Source organism: Equus caballus, chromosome 19 (assembly GCF_041296265.1).
Source record: "Equus caballus isolate H_3958 breed thoroughbred chromosome 19, TB-T2T, whole genome shotgun sequence".
Taxonomy (NCBI): Eukaryota; Metazoa; Chordata; class Mammalia; order Perissodactyla; family Equidae; genus Equus; species Equus caballus.
The window spans coordinates 54,188,118-54,204,415 of NC_091702.1; the positions used below are offsets into that span (position 1 = coordinate 54,188,118).

General features: G+C 42.0%; 1 protein-coding gene and 1 pseudogene across 5 annotated transcripts in view; one reads left to right on the forward strand and one right to left on the reverse strand.

Annotated features, from left to right (window-relative positions):
- Positions 1-16,298, forward strand: part of CCDC191 (coiled-coil domain containing 191) — a 69,128-nt gene that overhangs the window by 50,513 nt on the left and 2,317 nt on the right. For all 5 annotated transcript variants that reach the window (XM_014732878.3, XM_070242758.1, XM_001502814.6 and 2 more), the window contains 3 exons: positions 7,482-7,625; positions 11,961-12,113; positions 12,620-12,765. In XM_014732878.3, coding sequence (XP_014588364.3) covers positions 7,482-7,625; positions 11,961-12,113; positions 12,620-12,765 — 443 coding nt within the window. The remainder of the gene's footprint in view (positions 1-7,481; positions 7,626-11,960; positions 12,114-12,619; positions 12,766-16,298) is intronic.
- LOC102149940 (ATP synthase F(0) complex subunit B1, mitochondrial pseudogene) lies at positions 1,624-6,757 on the reverse strand (annotated as a pseudogene).

Here is a 16,298-nt window from a genome sequence, read left to right on the forward strand (position 1 = left end):
TGTCTCTTCTTTTTTTTTTTTTTAAAGATTTTATTTTTCATTTTTCTCCCCAAAGGCCCCCAGTACATAGTTGTATATTTTTAGTTGTAGGTCCTCCTAGTTGTGGCATGTGGGACACTGCCTCACCATAGCTTGATGAGTGGTGCCATGTCTGCACCCAGGGTCCAAACCAGTGAAACCCTGGGCTGCCGAAGCGGAGCTTGCGAACCTAACCACCCGGCCATGGGGCTGGGCCTGGTGTCTCTTCTTATAAGGGCACTAATCCCAGCCTTAGAACCTCATTTTACCTTAGTTACTTCCTTAGAGGTCCCATCCAAATACAGTCAAACTGGGCTTAAGTCTTCAACACATGAATCTGAGGGGGGACACAAACATTCAGTCCATAACGGTACGTAAGGTCAGTTTTTTTCTCCTGCTGCCTCCAAAATTTTTTCTGTCTTTGGTTTTCAGCAGTTTGAATGATATGTCTAGGTGTGGTTTGTTTGTTTGTTTGTTTGTTTGTCTGTCTTCCCTGCTTGGTGGTCTCTAAGTTTCTTAGGTATGTAGTTTTGTGTCTGTCGGTAATTTTGGAATATGTTTGCCCATTATTTCTTCAACTATTTCACCTTCTCCATTTGTTTTCTTATCCTGCTGGGACTCCAGTTATGTTTGTGTTACATAGTTTGATATTGTCCTATAGCTTTTGGGTGCTCTGTTGTGTTTTTCCCTCTTTTCTCTTTGCCTTTCCCTTTGGGTAATTTCTATTGCCCTAACTTCAAGTTATGTGATTCTTTCCTTGGATATGTCAAATCTAGCAACAAGCCCATTGAAGGCCCTCTTCATTTCTATTACCATGTGTTTTTGATTTCTAGCATTTTTATTTGACTCTTTAGTATAGTTTCTATATCTCTGCTAAAATTATCTATCTGATCTTGAATGATGAGTACCTTTTCCATTATAGCCTTTAGTATAATAAGTTATTTAAAATTCCCTGATAGTTCCAACATCTCTGTCATATGATTGCTTTATCTTTTCAGACTATGTTTATTACTTGTCTTTTGGTATGTCTTATACTTTTTTGTTGAAAGCCAGACATGTTGTCTAGAGAAATAGAAACTGAGATAAATGGACGTTTAAGGTGGAGATTTATGTTAATCTAGCCAGGAGTTGGGCTATGTTTGAAGTTTGTTGTTGCTATGGTTACTGTTGCTGAGGTTTGTTGTTGCTATGGGCACCATTGCCTTCAATTTCCTCTAGCAATTCTTTGTCTCCTCTTTTGGGTTCAGGTCTTCCCTTTTTGCTGTTCCTCAGAGAGAGTCTGTCTCTTGCAGCACTCCCAGCTGTACTCTTCTGTTATTACTGGAGGTTTGTTAGCATGCTGGTGGGGTGTAGACAACGGAGATCATTCTCTAACGTTCTGATTAAATCTCAGTCTTTGGAGTGCACTGTATTGGGACTCGGAAGAATTTCTGCTCCTACTCTAGGGGTAGAGCCTTTCCCTGCTCCTCTGTTCCCTTCTTTCCATGTTTACTGTCTCACTCTGTGACCTTAATGCCCTGCCCTCTCTGGAGTTGCTCCTCCACTTAGGTGAAATAGAGGGCTGGTCTGGGCAGAGTCCCCTTCCCCTGCTGCAGTGGCATTCCACTAGTGCCCTCGGGTGGCGCTGCTTGCAGATGAAGCCTTCTGTTTCCTAAGGGAGGATGGTCTAGGGGGATTTGACAGTGGCTGCTCCTCCTCTCCCCCAGCCAGAATCACGGTGGGAACTTTATCTGGGTTCTCCCTGATCCTCTCTGGGAGAGCCTGGTGGAGTTCCTAGGGCAAAAGCCCGCAAAAAGGTGTGGGAACCTCCCTAGGACTGTGTCCCTCGGGAGCTTCACCCTTCTCATGCTATCCCACACTTGGCCTCCAGCAATTGGCCAAAATTTCTAGTTTAATCATCTTCCTGGCTCATGTGGTATGTGATGGCTTCTGCTGCAGGTAACAAATGCTTGTCCATGTCTCCCAGAAGGTTCCTGTCTCTCCAGATTCGGGAATGACTTCAGTTCTCTGATTGGTTCATAAAAAGTCATTAATTTGCCATCTGTCCAGCTTTTTTCTTGCTGGAAGCAAACTGCTTATGCAGAACAAGAAGGATGAAAAATACATTACTGGCCAATAGGTTGTTTTGTTTCTTTCACTATACCAAGCCTAAATCTTTCCTTTTTAGGAAAAGTAAAATGTAACTTCAATCCACAACAACAGACAAAAAGATTCTGTCACATAGACTAGTTTCCATTTAGTAAATCAGCTATTTGTAGTTGTCTCAGTTGAGATAGACGCCTTTACAGACTGACTGTTTGAGCTTGCTTTGTGAGCAGCTTTAGATCTAAAATGCACTTGGCAGTTGTCTCCTCCTGCTTCTGAGCAAAAATGCTCTGCACAATGTGCTTCTCCATCTAGTTTATCCTGTGGTCTTACTCCTTTTGATGCATCATATTCTGCACAGGCAAGTCTTTTTTTCTTCTTCTCCTCCTCAAAACCCCCCAGGAGATAGTTGTATATTCTAATTGTGAGTGCCTCTGGTTGTGCTATGTGGGATGCCACCTCAGCATAGCCTCATGAGCGGTGCCATGTCCGTGCCCAGGATCTGAACTGGCGAAACCCCAGGCTGCGGAAGTGGAGCAGGCGAACTATACCACTCGGCCACAGGGCTGGCCCCCACACAGGCAATTCTTTACCTCCTTGTATCTTTATATAGCTCTTCCTACAAAGAAACCTCCAAGTAGTGTTATTCCTCTGGACATCAAAAAGATAATGACACTTCCAAACTAATGCCTGCTCTGACTTCTCCAGATCAGCTGCCTTCTGGATATGTTTGATGGAAGACTGCTTCACCTCTTCTAGTGGGGAATTTTTTGCTCATTAAGTTTATCAGCAAATTGCGCAACAAAGGTACCATATTTTCTAATTATGTAGATGAGCAACCGTACTGTTAATGTGGTAAAGAAGATCTCTAGGGTAATCACCTATATTTCTTTGGATAGAAAATTCAAGATAAGTTCTGTGACAACAGTTTTAGCATAAAGGAACTGAAAGAATTCCTCAGGGATAAGCCCCTGAAAATTTGTCCTACATATTCAGGGAGAAGTGGTTCAGAGTTAAGACGTGGCTGCCCTTTGTGAAAGATTCTTGTTGCCTGCAATTCCCCAGGACTTAGAAGAGCTCCATTCTTCAGAGAGGGGGCCATGGTAGTAACGGAAGGAAGTACTACCTGGGACAGGATGGTCAGTGATGGTCCAAGTGGTGGCTTAGTGTCCCCGTGATCCTGAAGGGTAGCCTCTCAGGTATAGCACTAAGATGGCCACTCACAGTTCTCACACAATGACCTTTTGAAAATAAAAATCTAAGCTCCTCTTAACATCCCATTGCTCTGTTTTTATTAAAAGCTTACTTTCCAGTAATAATAAAGATAATTGTATCATTAATAATGATAATTGTATCAAGCAATAACTTTTATGGCTGTATAAATATGTTTCTGGTTGATAGACAGCTGATGAAGTTTGGTTGAAAGGATAAATTGATCAGAGAAGACCAGGCAAGATTTGAAGTCTTCCATAATTGCTTAACAAGCACATGTGTTCATTTAACAAATATCTGTAGTGCATCTACTATGTACTAGGCATTGTTGTAGGTGTTAGAACAGAGCAGTGGAGAAGACAGACAACAGCCCTGCCCTCACAAAGCTTATATGCTAGTTGGGAAAACAGGCCATAAACAAGTTAACAACTACAGAGTAGGGAGGGAGAGGTGTAATGGGGACACAAGATGGGAAAGGTCTCTTTGAGGAGGAAGTATTTGAGCTGCTGGATGCTGAGGAGGCCTCTGTAAGGGCCACTAGGGGCATGTTAAATGTGAGATGCCTATTAAACATCCAAATGAACATGTCTGTAGGCAGCTGAATATATAAACCTGACGTCAAGATTATAGTAAGGAATCTGGAGTCAAAAACATTTCAATGTTTTTAATTGCTCTAGAAGTGAATAAAATCAACTTGGGAGATTGTCTGGATAGAGAAGAAATATGAGGGTCCAGGAACAAGTCCTCAGATATATGAATGATTACTCAGAGCATGAGGAGCTAGTGAAGTAGGAAGAGAACCAGGAGAAGGTTTTGTTGAGAAGTTAAGAGAAAAAACTGTTTCTGGAAGTGAGCAGGGTGGTTAACTGGGCTCAGTGCTGCTGAGGTCAGTTAAAAGGAGGGCAGACAGGTGACTCTGATTTGGCAACATGGAGATCATTCGTGATCAAGAGAGTTTGCAGTGGGTGCTGGGAAGGGGCCCCATTCCACTGAGTTGACGAGGGAATAAGCGGTGAGGAAATAGAGACCGGGAGTGTAATAGGGGTCACATGGGATCCGAAAAGGATTTTTTTTCTGTTGGTGATTGGTTTTATTTGGTTTTATTTTGTTTTTTAAAGATGGGAGATCCCAGCATATATTTGCATATTGATGAGAATTATCCAGTAGTGAGGGAGAAATTCATGATCTAAGAGAGCAGAGGCTATAAATTACAGAAGTGCGTAAGTGGGACTACGTTCCAGAGCACAGTGAAAGGGTGGCTTATAATGGACGGAAGCAGAGAGTTTGGGCATGGGGTCGACTGCCCTGTTCTCTTCCTAACTCTTGCTGTGATTCCTGGTCTTTCTCTCAAAGCAGTAGTTGTGGCTATAGATACACGTTCAGATGAGTCTTCATTTTTGCACGTCATTTGTTGAATAATTTAAATGAGAAAGATACGCTGATTTATCCCTTTTTAGCCTGAGTGACCTGTGCTCTGTGACACCCTAGCTGCCTAGATCCCCACTATAAGTGCCAACCCAAAGCAGACAGCAGCATTTCATGTAATCCTCCCAGCAAATCTTGGATGCAGGTGTTATTATAGACATGTTATATACCAGGAAATGGAAAATATGGTAATATTAATGAAACGCAACCAACTCTATTGCAGAATCCTTCATCACAGGAGGAGATACACATTTAAATTAAGTTGCTGTGTTAAAATACAAAATTTTGGCTCAGGCAGATCTCTAATTTATTAAATGTTTTTCTTTCTATTTTTCCATGGAAAAGTAGAATTTAAAAAAGTCTCTTTTCCCCCACAATCCATCCAAATATAGTTTTCCTTTGGAGCCTGCAACACCAGCTGTAGAGTTGTGATTCTGGGAAGATCGTTACCCCATAACTTAGGTGTGTGTGAACAGGGTTGGCTGTGCCTGCGGGCTTCTCCAGAGGCTCACGTCTGTGTCAGGTTCCTGTCTGCAAGGTGCAGTTGCTGCCTCGATGTGACGAGGACGTTTCGGTGGATGTGACAGTGGCCAGTTTCTGTTTTCCTTCCCATGTAACCCTCGGCTTGTTACTCATAAGAAAATTCTCGTAAATAATTTTTCTTTCTGGCCATTCACTTCAGCATGTCGGTGTCAGGAATAAAGAGTGTAATTTTGATTTAACACTTCAGAGAATATGGACATTTCGTTTTGAGGAGTTTGTACAGAAAACAGGTAGCCTGGGTTGGAAGATCAGAGCAGAGCTCCCTTCCATGTTAGAATGTTGTGGCGCTCGCTTTCTTATTTTTTTCTCACAGAAGGCTCCAGTGGTTAAGTAGCTTGTGAGAATCAGCCGATTCACCATAACCCTTTTCCTGAAGTGAAATTGTGGGAAATAAAGAAAAAGGAGCTTAAATTAAATGTGTTTGTGTTTATGCTACATGGATGACAACTGCTGTGACAGCAGGCTGAAGTCTTGGCTTTTGCTCTGCTGACTTTCCTAACAGGTGTCACTTGCTACCACTCATCGTTTTTAGTTTTTTCCTCTCACTTTTATTATAGCCTATTTTCACTAAAAAGAGAAAAAGAAATAGGAGAAATCCTGACATCTGTGTAGTAAAGCATTAAGTTTCTGTCGTCTTTCTCGGGCAGCCCTCATGGCTGCAGTTCTTTGAGCAGCTTGGGGCTGGATCTTCTCTGTGTAGCACGGGGAGGGTTAATGTGTCTCCCCCGCGAAGAGGGAGGGCCATTTAATGATGATCAAGTGCTTCTAACTTTTGTCTGGACATATTGTTCATTACTTCAAAAAAACAGCTCAGTGTAAGAATATTCTTCTAGACTTTTAATGGAGTATGGAGTACCTTTAAATAGGGTTAGTTATATACAAATCTCTATGCATAATCTAAATGAAGGGGCAGTATTACTAGGTTTTCCATAATAATGAGGGAAGGATACTGATTGCTCTCCTAACTGGATGTTTTACTTTTTAGTAACTTGATGAGATGTAAAATCATTGCCGTGAACAATACTGAATAAATCCAGGAATGTGCATAGCCGTGATTCCGGTAGGACTCATGACCAACTTTCCCTGACCCTCTTAGCAGAATTGTCTGCTTTTTTTTAATGCTCTAGAGTTCTGTATAGTGGTTACATGTTCAAATTAAATTAATTAGCCAATTGTTGAAATGAAATTCATAGTTTTTTGGTCATGGCATTTTTACTTTACTTTTTTTTTCAGCTTTATTGAAGTATAATTGACAAAATTGTAAGATACTTAAAATGTACAACATGATAATTTGATATACGTATGCATTATAAAAGGATTCCCGCCATCGAGTTAATTAACACATCCATCACCTCACATATGTGAGAGCACACTTAAGCTCTCCTCTCTTAAGAAATTTCAATTTCAATTATGCAATATAGTTTTATCAACTATAGTCACCATGTTATACATTAGGTCCTCAGACCTTACGCATCTTATAACTGAAAGTTTGTACCCTTTTTCCAGGCTCTCCCTATTTCCCCAACCCCTCAGCCACTGGCAACCACCATTCTATTCTGTTTCCGTGATTTCAAACTTTTTTCTTTTTAAGATTCCACATATAAGTGATACCACCAGTATTTGTTTTTGTCTCTGCTTATTTTGCTTAGCATAATGTCCTCAGGGTTCATCTATGTTGTGAAAAATGACAGGATTTCCTTCTTTTTTAAGGCTGAATAATATTCCATTGTATATTTATACCACATTTTCTTTATCCATCATCCATCAGTGGACACTTGGGTTGTTTCCATACCTTGGCAATTGTGAACAATGCTGCACTAAACGTGGGAGTACAGGTATCTCTTTGAGAGAGTAATTTTGTTTCCTATGGATATATACTCAGAAATGAAATAGCTGCATCATCCAGTAGTTCCATTTTTAATTTCTTGAGGAACCTCTGTACTGTTTCCAAAGGGGCTGTACCAGTTTACATTCCCACCAACAGTGCACAAGGGTTCCCTTTTCTCCACATCCTCGCCAGCATTTGTTATCTCTTATCTTTTTGATAATACACATCCTAACAGGTGTGAGGTGATAGCTCATTGTGCTTCCTGTGTAGCTGTACATTCAGGGCATCCGTGGGAGGAGGGACGTTCAAGAGCCTCCTGTGTCACCATTTTGGTCCCTCTTCAGCATTTTTACTTCTTTATTTTTTCCAGAAGGAACTAGAGAAGCAGAAGAGAATTAAGAGGAACCAGCAGCTGGAAGCAATAGCCAAAAAACATTATGAAAGAGTCTTACTAAGGAAAAAAGGTCTGGAGCCTTGGAAAAGGTTGAGAATGCAAAGCAAACAAAACATCCAGGTATAGTGTCACACTGTTACCCCCCACAATTAGAAAATGGACTTTTCAAATTGGATAAATACCCAACTGGGCTTTGAGGGTTGTTTGGTGACATAAAAGCCAGGAAGATAAGTGAATTGAGTGTTTGCATTTATTTGTTTTGGATAAGAGTTTAGATGAGGTCTTGTAAGGTAGAGAAAGACTTCTGTAATTGAATAGGTTGGAAAAAGCTAGAGTAAATTTTTGGTTCTGGACCTCCAAGGCAAGATGAATAGAGGCCTCTCTGAATTTTAGCAGTGTTTTATAAAGAGCAAAATAATTACCATAAGGTATATTAGTCAGGTTTCTGCTGCAATAAAGCTGTGTGACAAACAGCCTCCAAACGTCAGCGGCTTACAACTCAAGCATTCATTTCTCATGCACATGTCTGTGAGCCAGTTGTGGACTGGGTTCAGGTCTCTCCACAGCCTCTCTTTCTGGCTCCAGAAGTAATTCAGGGCATGCTTTTCACCTGGCAAATGTCTGAGGTACAAAGGCCAAACCCAGTTACGTAAATCCATTTGAAACCTCTGCTTGTATCATGTCCACTACCGTTCCATTGGCTAAAGCAAGTCATTGGGCCAAACCCAAGGTCATTGAGGGGAGAAGGAGGCTCCACAGGGAGGCATATGAAATCACATGCAAAGAGTATGGGTGTATAATCCTATTACCGGGAAGATAATCCACTCTACCACATAGAGATATATGAAATCAAAGACCATGGAAATTCACATTTATCCAGTGCGTAGAACAAGGCATTCAGCTAAATGATCAAGAAGCTCAAAATAGGTAAAATGTTATCTTAGAATTCTATTTAATAATAAATTCAGTAATGTGTACCAGTTATGACCACTCTTATTTACACATTTGGCCAGGTTAATACTGAAAAGTGAGACTAATATTTTTGGTTATGAAAACCAGGATTAAAGATGAACAGTAGTGCTTCATACCGTAAGAGTCCTGCTATTGAGTAATGCTACAGGTTATTCCTCTGTGAATGCGACTTAGGCTGCTTTTTTCCTCCCTAGCCAGTCTGTTCACCCTTCATTATCTTTGTTCTCTTCCTATTTTCACAGTTTCTTTTTTAAAGATTGGCACCTGAGCTAACAACTGTTGCTAATCTTTTTTTTTTTTAGCTTTTTCTCCCCAATCCCCCCAGAACATAGTTGTATATTTTAGTTGTGGGTCCTTCTAGTTGTGGGATGTGGGACACCGCCTCAACATGGCCTAACGAGCAGTGCCATGTCCGCACCCAGGATCCGAACCCTGGGCCGCCAAAGCGGAATGCGCAGACTTAGCCACTCGGCCACAGGGCCAGCCCCTGTTTTCAGTTTCTTTCCTTCTTTTTATCTTCCCTAAATGCCCTTCTCTCTGTTTTTTCTCTTTCTCTGATTTTTTGTCCTCAGTCTCCTTACCAGTGGTTCTGGAACTATTGAGTATTCCAGACCAGCTGAAGGGGTTGATTTGTGCTGGTCAGGCCTGAGGGCAGGAAGATCCATCCTGTTTGGAGGCCTGGACCCTCTGTGGCCCAAGCCATTTGCTTTGGCTTTTTCCTAGTAATGAGATGGGAGGGCTGCCTCCTTAGTCCCCTGAGTAAATGAATCTGGAAATGAAATTTGAAATTTGCTTCTTATAGTATATTACCACTAAGACTGGTCATATCAGATATTTTGCTGTCCAAATGAGTGCTCCTAGTTTTATCTGGCTATTGTGCATTTTTTGTTTGTTTTTAATTATTAATACACAAAGGAAAGGCAGACAGGGAGTGGAAAGACTCACTCTCATATTCTTTATCAGCTCTTCTTTTTTAGTCCTTGTTTTTAACTGAGTAAAATCAAGAAAGGTATAAAATTTAGAAACAAAATAGAATCTGTGGGTGAATGACCAAAGTAAATTTTTAAAAATGTATTCATAACAATGCAAAAGTAGAAACAAGAATTTGAGCCCAAAATGACAATTATAGGCTTTAGATATAGAAAATCCCAGATAAAATAAAAACTGGAAGACACAGATCTGAAACCAGCATTTTTAAACTTTGCTACTCATAAAACCATCTGGAGATCTTGTAAAAATGCACATTCCTGGGCCCACCTCCAGGTATTCTCAGTAGGTCTGGGTTGGGCTGGGGTTGGGGGAATGGATTGCAGGGAATCTGTATTTTTTAAAAGTAGCCCAGGGGATTCTGGCACAATTAGTCAGAGCACCACATTTTGAGAATCACCTCTCTAGTTCATAACAAGTGTATTAGTTTCCTATTGCTGTTATAATACCATATAATATAAAATTACCACAAACTTAGTGGCTTAAAACAACTTAAATTTATTGTCTTAAAATTCTGGAGGTCAGAAGTCCAAGATCAGACTTGCTGGGCTAGGGTCAGAGTGTCAGCAGGGCAAGTTCCTGCTGATGGTTCCAAGGGGAGACTCTGTTTCCTTGCCTTTTTCAGCTTCTAGTGGCTGCCTGCATTCCGTCGCTCACAGCCCCTTCCTCGAATCACTGCCCGTCTCTTGCTTTCATCATCACATATCATACTGGTGCTGATCCTCCTGCACCCTTCTGAGAAGGACCCTCGTGACTACATTTAGTGCTCTCCCATATGATCCAGACAATCTCCCCCCATTTTAGGATTCTTCACTTAATCACATTTACAGAAACCCTTTTACCATGTAAGGTAACATATTTACAGGTTCCAGGGATTAAGACATGACCATCCCGGAGGGGCAACTATTCAGCCAGCACAACAAGATAATAGAATTTTTAGGGGCCAGCCTTGGTGACCTAGGGGTTAAGTTCAGTGCGCTCCACTTCGGCCGCCTGGGTTTGGTTCCCAGGCGTGCGCGGACCTACACTGCTCTGCTAGCAGGCTGCTGTGCTGGCAACCCACATACTGAAAAACAGAGGAAGATTTGCAGGGATGTTGGCTTAGGGCAAATCTTCCTCAGTAAAAAGAAGATAATAGAATTTTAGAACATTAGCACTCCTCTCCATCTCTTTCAATTTGTAGATAAGGGAACTGAGCCCTAGAGAGGAGAAGTGACTTACTTAAGGTCACACAGCACATTGGTTACAAAGCTGGAATGGAGCTCAACACTCCCTTCCTCCAAGAATCCTGCCCAGTTCTGGCATGCCCTTTGAGCTGTGTAGGAATCAGAGGTGCATGTAGATGCCAACCACCAGTTGAAAGTAAAAAATAAAAAGTAAAAGGAAGAATTCTGGAGAAGATAGCGTCTTCACCCATCAGAGTTGGCTTCCAGGAAGGGATTAAAAAAATTAAGAAAGAAGAGTCCAGTTAAACAATTCCTGGCTTGTTTATAACTTTTTTTTCAGAAGAGTTACTTAGCATTTTCCCTTAAATTCATTCCCTTAAACTCACATGTGCTGTATGCCCTTTATTCCAACAACCATTTTTAGAACCTCTACGGGACCTTCTGAGAATCTTTCTTTTTCTTCCTGGTTCTGTTTTCCCGGAGGATGGAGAGCAGGGAGGGCAGGAGGCTGCGTGCTCCTGGCTCCCTTTGCCTTTCGGCTCCCAGTTTGGGGTGGGGTGAGTCAGGACAGGCAGCAGTCTAGGTGCCACAGAGATGTCTTGTGATGGTCATTTTGGCCAATAAATATGACTGCCAAGAGATTCTCTTGGATCATTCATATTCACAGTGCTGGGGGACAAGGCTTAGAAAAATGTGTAATTGTCTGGAGAAGACTAAGAGAGAAGAGTTTTTCCTTCCTACCTCTTAAAAGAATATAATAGTTATTTTTTTTAATCTGTAAACTCTGAGTTGTGTGTTTATTTTGATAGAATGATGCTCTGAGCCTATTAAATTGGTAAGACATTAAATTATTCATTGTGCTGTTTTCAAATGGTTTTGTGGTTTATTGATAATTTCTAAATTTCGGTGCTGGTGACAGCTCATTCTACAAAGCTAATTGAACGTATTGGCATTTCCTCAATTAGAAAGTGTTTAAGTACATGATAGAGCTTTGTTATGGAATTGCTGTCCAAGCTCTACGAGAACAAACCGAGAGTGTTGCCAGCCACCCACTTCAAAACTTGGTGCAAGTGAAATAATGGCTTTGGAGGCTGTTTATTCCATTTCCCTAATAACCAGCCAGTCACTGTGGTCCTCAGGGAGTCAGCATTGAAAGGCTGTGCGTGTGAATCTAAAACCCCCATATAATAGGGTCAGTAGTCAAAGCTTTTAGGACATGGGCTGAATGTCCTTAAGATCATTCTCTCTAGTAGCTAAAGTGATGTGCGTTTCCTTAAATGATTTAAGATATAAGGAATAACTTCCTTTTCTCATTTGAAAAACTGTGCAGATGGCTGAAGAACATCACTCTTTGGCCCTGCAGAGGAAATGCCTGCTCACCTGGCTCCAGTGTAGTCGGGAAAGCCTGGCTAGGAAGACGGCCCAGGCTGATCAGTTTTATTCCCAGACATTGCTCAGGAGAGTCATCCGGACCTGGCTACAGGTGAGGCCACAGGGAAGGGAGCCTTAAATACACGTCTCTGCTCAATCCTCCGTAAGAAAATTAGATGCACTCTAGAATGTCCATAGCCATTATGTTTTTCCAAGAACAATATAGAATAGTCAATCCAATTCATTGCTTCAAAATGAATGTGAAAATGTCAAATCGATTTTTTGTTAGTATAAAATCTTAAGCACGTTTCTTTTCACACAGAAAGTGTTCATCTCTATAAACTGTAATGTATCATTACATCAGCTTTTGTTTGTTTGTTTTGAGGAAGATTAGCCCTGAGCTAACATCTGCCACCAATCCTCTGGACTTACAGAGGGTTGTTTTTCCTCTGTAGTGTAAAAACCGGCCACGTTACCTTTTTCTCTTTATGCCTCCAGGGTCCTTGCTTCCTCTGTTTTGTGTTTGAGTCGATTCTCTCTCTTTTGTATGGTTTATCTGCTCTAATTCTTTGTCTGTCATATTATTTGTCTCACTTATTTTCCTGTCCTCACCCCCAGTACGTGTCTGATCTGGAGGAAGAAGTACGAAAACTGTGTGTACGTTTTCTTCAGAAGAAGATTTTCGGGGCCTGGTGTCAGCTGGTCAGGGAGGCCGGGCTGGAAGCAGAGAGCAAGCACCAAGTGGCAGTGGAGCACAGTGACAGGTGAGGTTTTGATCTCTAAGGAGACGCGCTCACCAACTGCACAACTGCTCTGCAGTGTATTCTGTGCCTGGAATGTGTCTGGGAAGAGACGCAGTGGAGGCTGGAAGAGCCAGCACTCGGGGACACCAGGCAGGGCTGGGGGTCTCGGCTCGCCCACTGACCGAGGGGTGAAGGCGAGCTGGTAAACCCCCTGGAATCCAGCGTGGCCATCCGTCAAATGAGGAGGAGGAGGAGGCTCCCTCTCTGCCTCACAGGGACTGGCAAGGGAATAAAGCGATGCGAAATAGATGACTCACACCTAAGCAAATGTACTGTATTCTTTGTCATATAGGTTTATCTTTTAAGTTCAGCTTTTTTAACATTTATTGTGAAATACAACACAAATTTAGACAAGTCCTTAAATCATACAAATACAGCTTAATGAATTACTCTACAGTGGACACCTATGTCACCACCACTGAGGTCAAGAAGTGGGACATGGCTGGCCCCCAGAAGTCCCCATGGGCTCCTTCCCAATCACAAGCCCTGCCCTCGCCCCCAAGGTCAGGGCTTGCCTGGCTTCTATGATGAACATTCTAGCGTTTCTTTTTACTTTCACCTCCTAAGCCTGCGGCCTTCAAGGCTATGCTTTAGTTTTGCCTGGTTTGGAACTTTATGTAGTGGAATCATACTGTATGCCATATTAATATTTGCAATACAGTGATGTCTTATTTAATCCAGCGTCCTTGGGGAATAAGGTATTCCAAAGAAGTTTTTTTTTACTGTTTTCTAATTTTAAGCATTTTGGATAGAAATGTTCAGTTTCGTCATGCACTTCCCTTTGAGAGTAAACGCATGATCTGTCCTTTCTGGTGATGGGGTGTCATCCCTTATGAGCACAATGTAGTCAGCATATACCTCCACGTTCTGAGCTTGAAGACTGCTGTGCAGGTGGAGAAGTGTCCCTTTTCTCACCACACGCGGATTCATTTGTGGTTGCTTTCATTTGTGTGTATCTGCATCTGTGTGTCTTTGTTTTTTATAAAAAGTGTTCCTATTTTGTTGCCAGTAGGGTGCCCACCTCCAGCAAAACCTGCTCATCCTTATTTAATTTACAGGTAATGAAATCCGTGGGCCAGGAAAACAGAAGCAAGTTGATTGTAATTTTGTATAAAATAAAATAAGTAGGCCATGAGTGAGGGGCTTGAGAGGAGTTGCCTTTGAATAAATGCTTGTGCTTTGAAGTTAGGACTCAGTATCTGTGTGACCTGGACACAGAACTTAACCTTTCTAAGCTTCCCCCTCCCTCTTTTGTAAAATGAGGATAACAGAACCTGTCTTAGGGGCTTGTCAGGAAGACTAACAAGGTAAAATAGTACCTCACTTAATGCACTGCCTGGCCCAAAACAATAGCTATTTTTGGTTTACTAAATGTATTATTAAACATCCGTTTTGTCTGCCTTGGTTTTTGTTTCTCAGCTGCCACACACAGCCTGAGAGATTGATGGGGGCAGCTGCCTGATGTGGCAGAGGGCAGTCAGAAAGGGCTTTCACACCACCGTCTCGTCTGAGTGTAGCGTAAGCCAGAGGGGAGGGGGCACAGGTCAGGATCTCCATTTTCAGGCAAGGAAACTGAAGCTGCAAGCGGGTGGGTGAATTGCTCAAGGTAGACAAATAACCTTTGGTGGAGCCTGGACTCCCAATCAGATTTTCTGACTCCAGACCATTCTCTTCTTGCTTCATCAGTCATCTTCTCCATTTTTCTAATTCAGGCTCATTTGTAAACTACAAAATACAACGCAGTTACGTGCCACGTAACATTTCAGTCAACAACGGACCGCATATACGATGGTGGTCCCATAAGATTTGTACCATATAGCCTAGGTGTGTAGTAGTCTGTACCATCTAGGTTTGTGTAAGTAGACTCTATGATATTTGCACAACAATGAAACTGCCTAACGACACATTTCTCAGAACGTATCCCGGTCGTTAAGTGAAGCATGACTATAGTAAGACAGTGGTCCTATTCAGGGTTTGAAGTTAAAAAATCAGTACAGGAATCCATGCATTCAGCAAGAAATAAATTCTCAGCTAATGTCTACTGGATGTAAAAGCATCACCGTGACTTCATCCCTTCCCACTCTGCTCCTTGCTCACATGTTGCAGCCCCACCTCCTCCCCCAGTGCTCCTGAAACAAAGCTCACGTCTGCTTCAGAGCTTCCCATCACCTAGGGCTTCTCATCATTGAGGTCTCTGCTCAGATGCACCTCCCTGACCACCCACCTCCATCCCTGTCCATCCATTCCCCTGCCCAGTGTTCTCCTAGCACTGAGGACTCTGAAATTACCTAATTTATTGTTTACATGTTCGTCGTCTGTACCTCCCAACAGAGTGGAAGCGCCACATCTTGCTCATCAGTACCGTGTTCTCAGTGCGTGACAGTGCCTCGTATATGGGCGCACAGTAGATATTTTGGTCAAGAATGCATGGATGGATTCTATTGCAGGAGTGACACTATTATTTAAAGTCATGGGTCTTTTAAAAGGAACTATAACATTTAAAACTTGACATTCAAATTTCTTATTCAATGTTATATGAATGAAAGAACATCGTGTAGAAAAGCTGTGGATGAAAGAGAAGGAAGGAGAGACATCTATTAGGTCTTGCACCTGATCTTTAAATTGCAATAACACTGAGAAGGGTGATTCCTAATAACAACATGAGGTTTAATTTTATATATCTGTATCACTTGTAGATACAATCTATAATTTTATAAATCTGATATTTTATACACGGTGACACTAAGAGACGTCAACCAGACCTGAGTCTCTCATTATCAGTAGTTATTTTGTTGTTCTGCAGATAGAGCTCAGCTGTGCTCTTGTCCAGTTCTTCTCAGCTGACCCAGTACTACTTGCATGAGATTCTGCCTCAGTCCCGTAGTTCTTCACCATTGTGGAGTCACAGACTTCTCTGAGGCAGTAATGAAAGTCACCGAGCTGCACCCCAGAAAATGCACATATGCATATCACACACAACTTTATGCAAAATGTCAAGGAGTTTGTGGACCTCAGGCAAAGAAGGCTTACCTTGGTGACTTAAATTACACTTAGGACACAATACATCTACATATAATTTGTCAAGAAATACTTGCCAAGCATAAAAAATACCTAATAACATGGTATTGGCTCTCATAATTCAGTAGAAAACATAACAAAGTAGATACATACACACATACATACAATAAATAAGCGCCAAACCAGTAATTGTGACCATGTGCTTCAAGAGTTCAGAGGCAGGAAAGACAAAGATGCTCTAGGAAGATTTCCCCCCAGGGGACAGAGCATTTCAGTTCGGGGGAACAGCAGGAGCTGAAATGTGGAAGTCAGGAAATGTAGCAGTGTAGCCAGGAGGAAGATGGGAATGGCAGGTCAGGGGGGAGCTAGGGTCCCGGCCTGGGAGTGCACCATAGAGCCGAGGACAGGAAGCTGTAAAGGGTGGGCCGGATGGATGAAAGAAAGCAAAGGAAGAAGCTCCACTCCTTGAAGCCTTT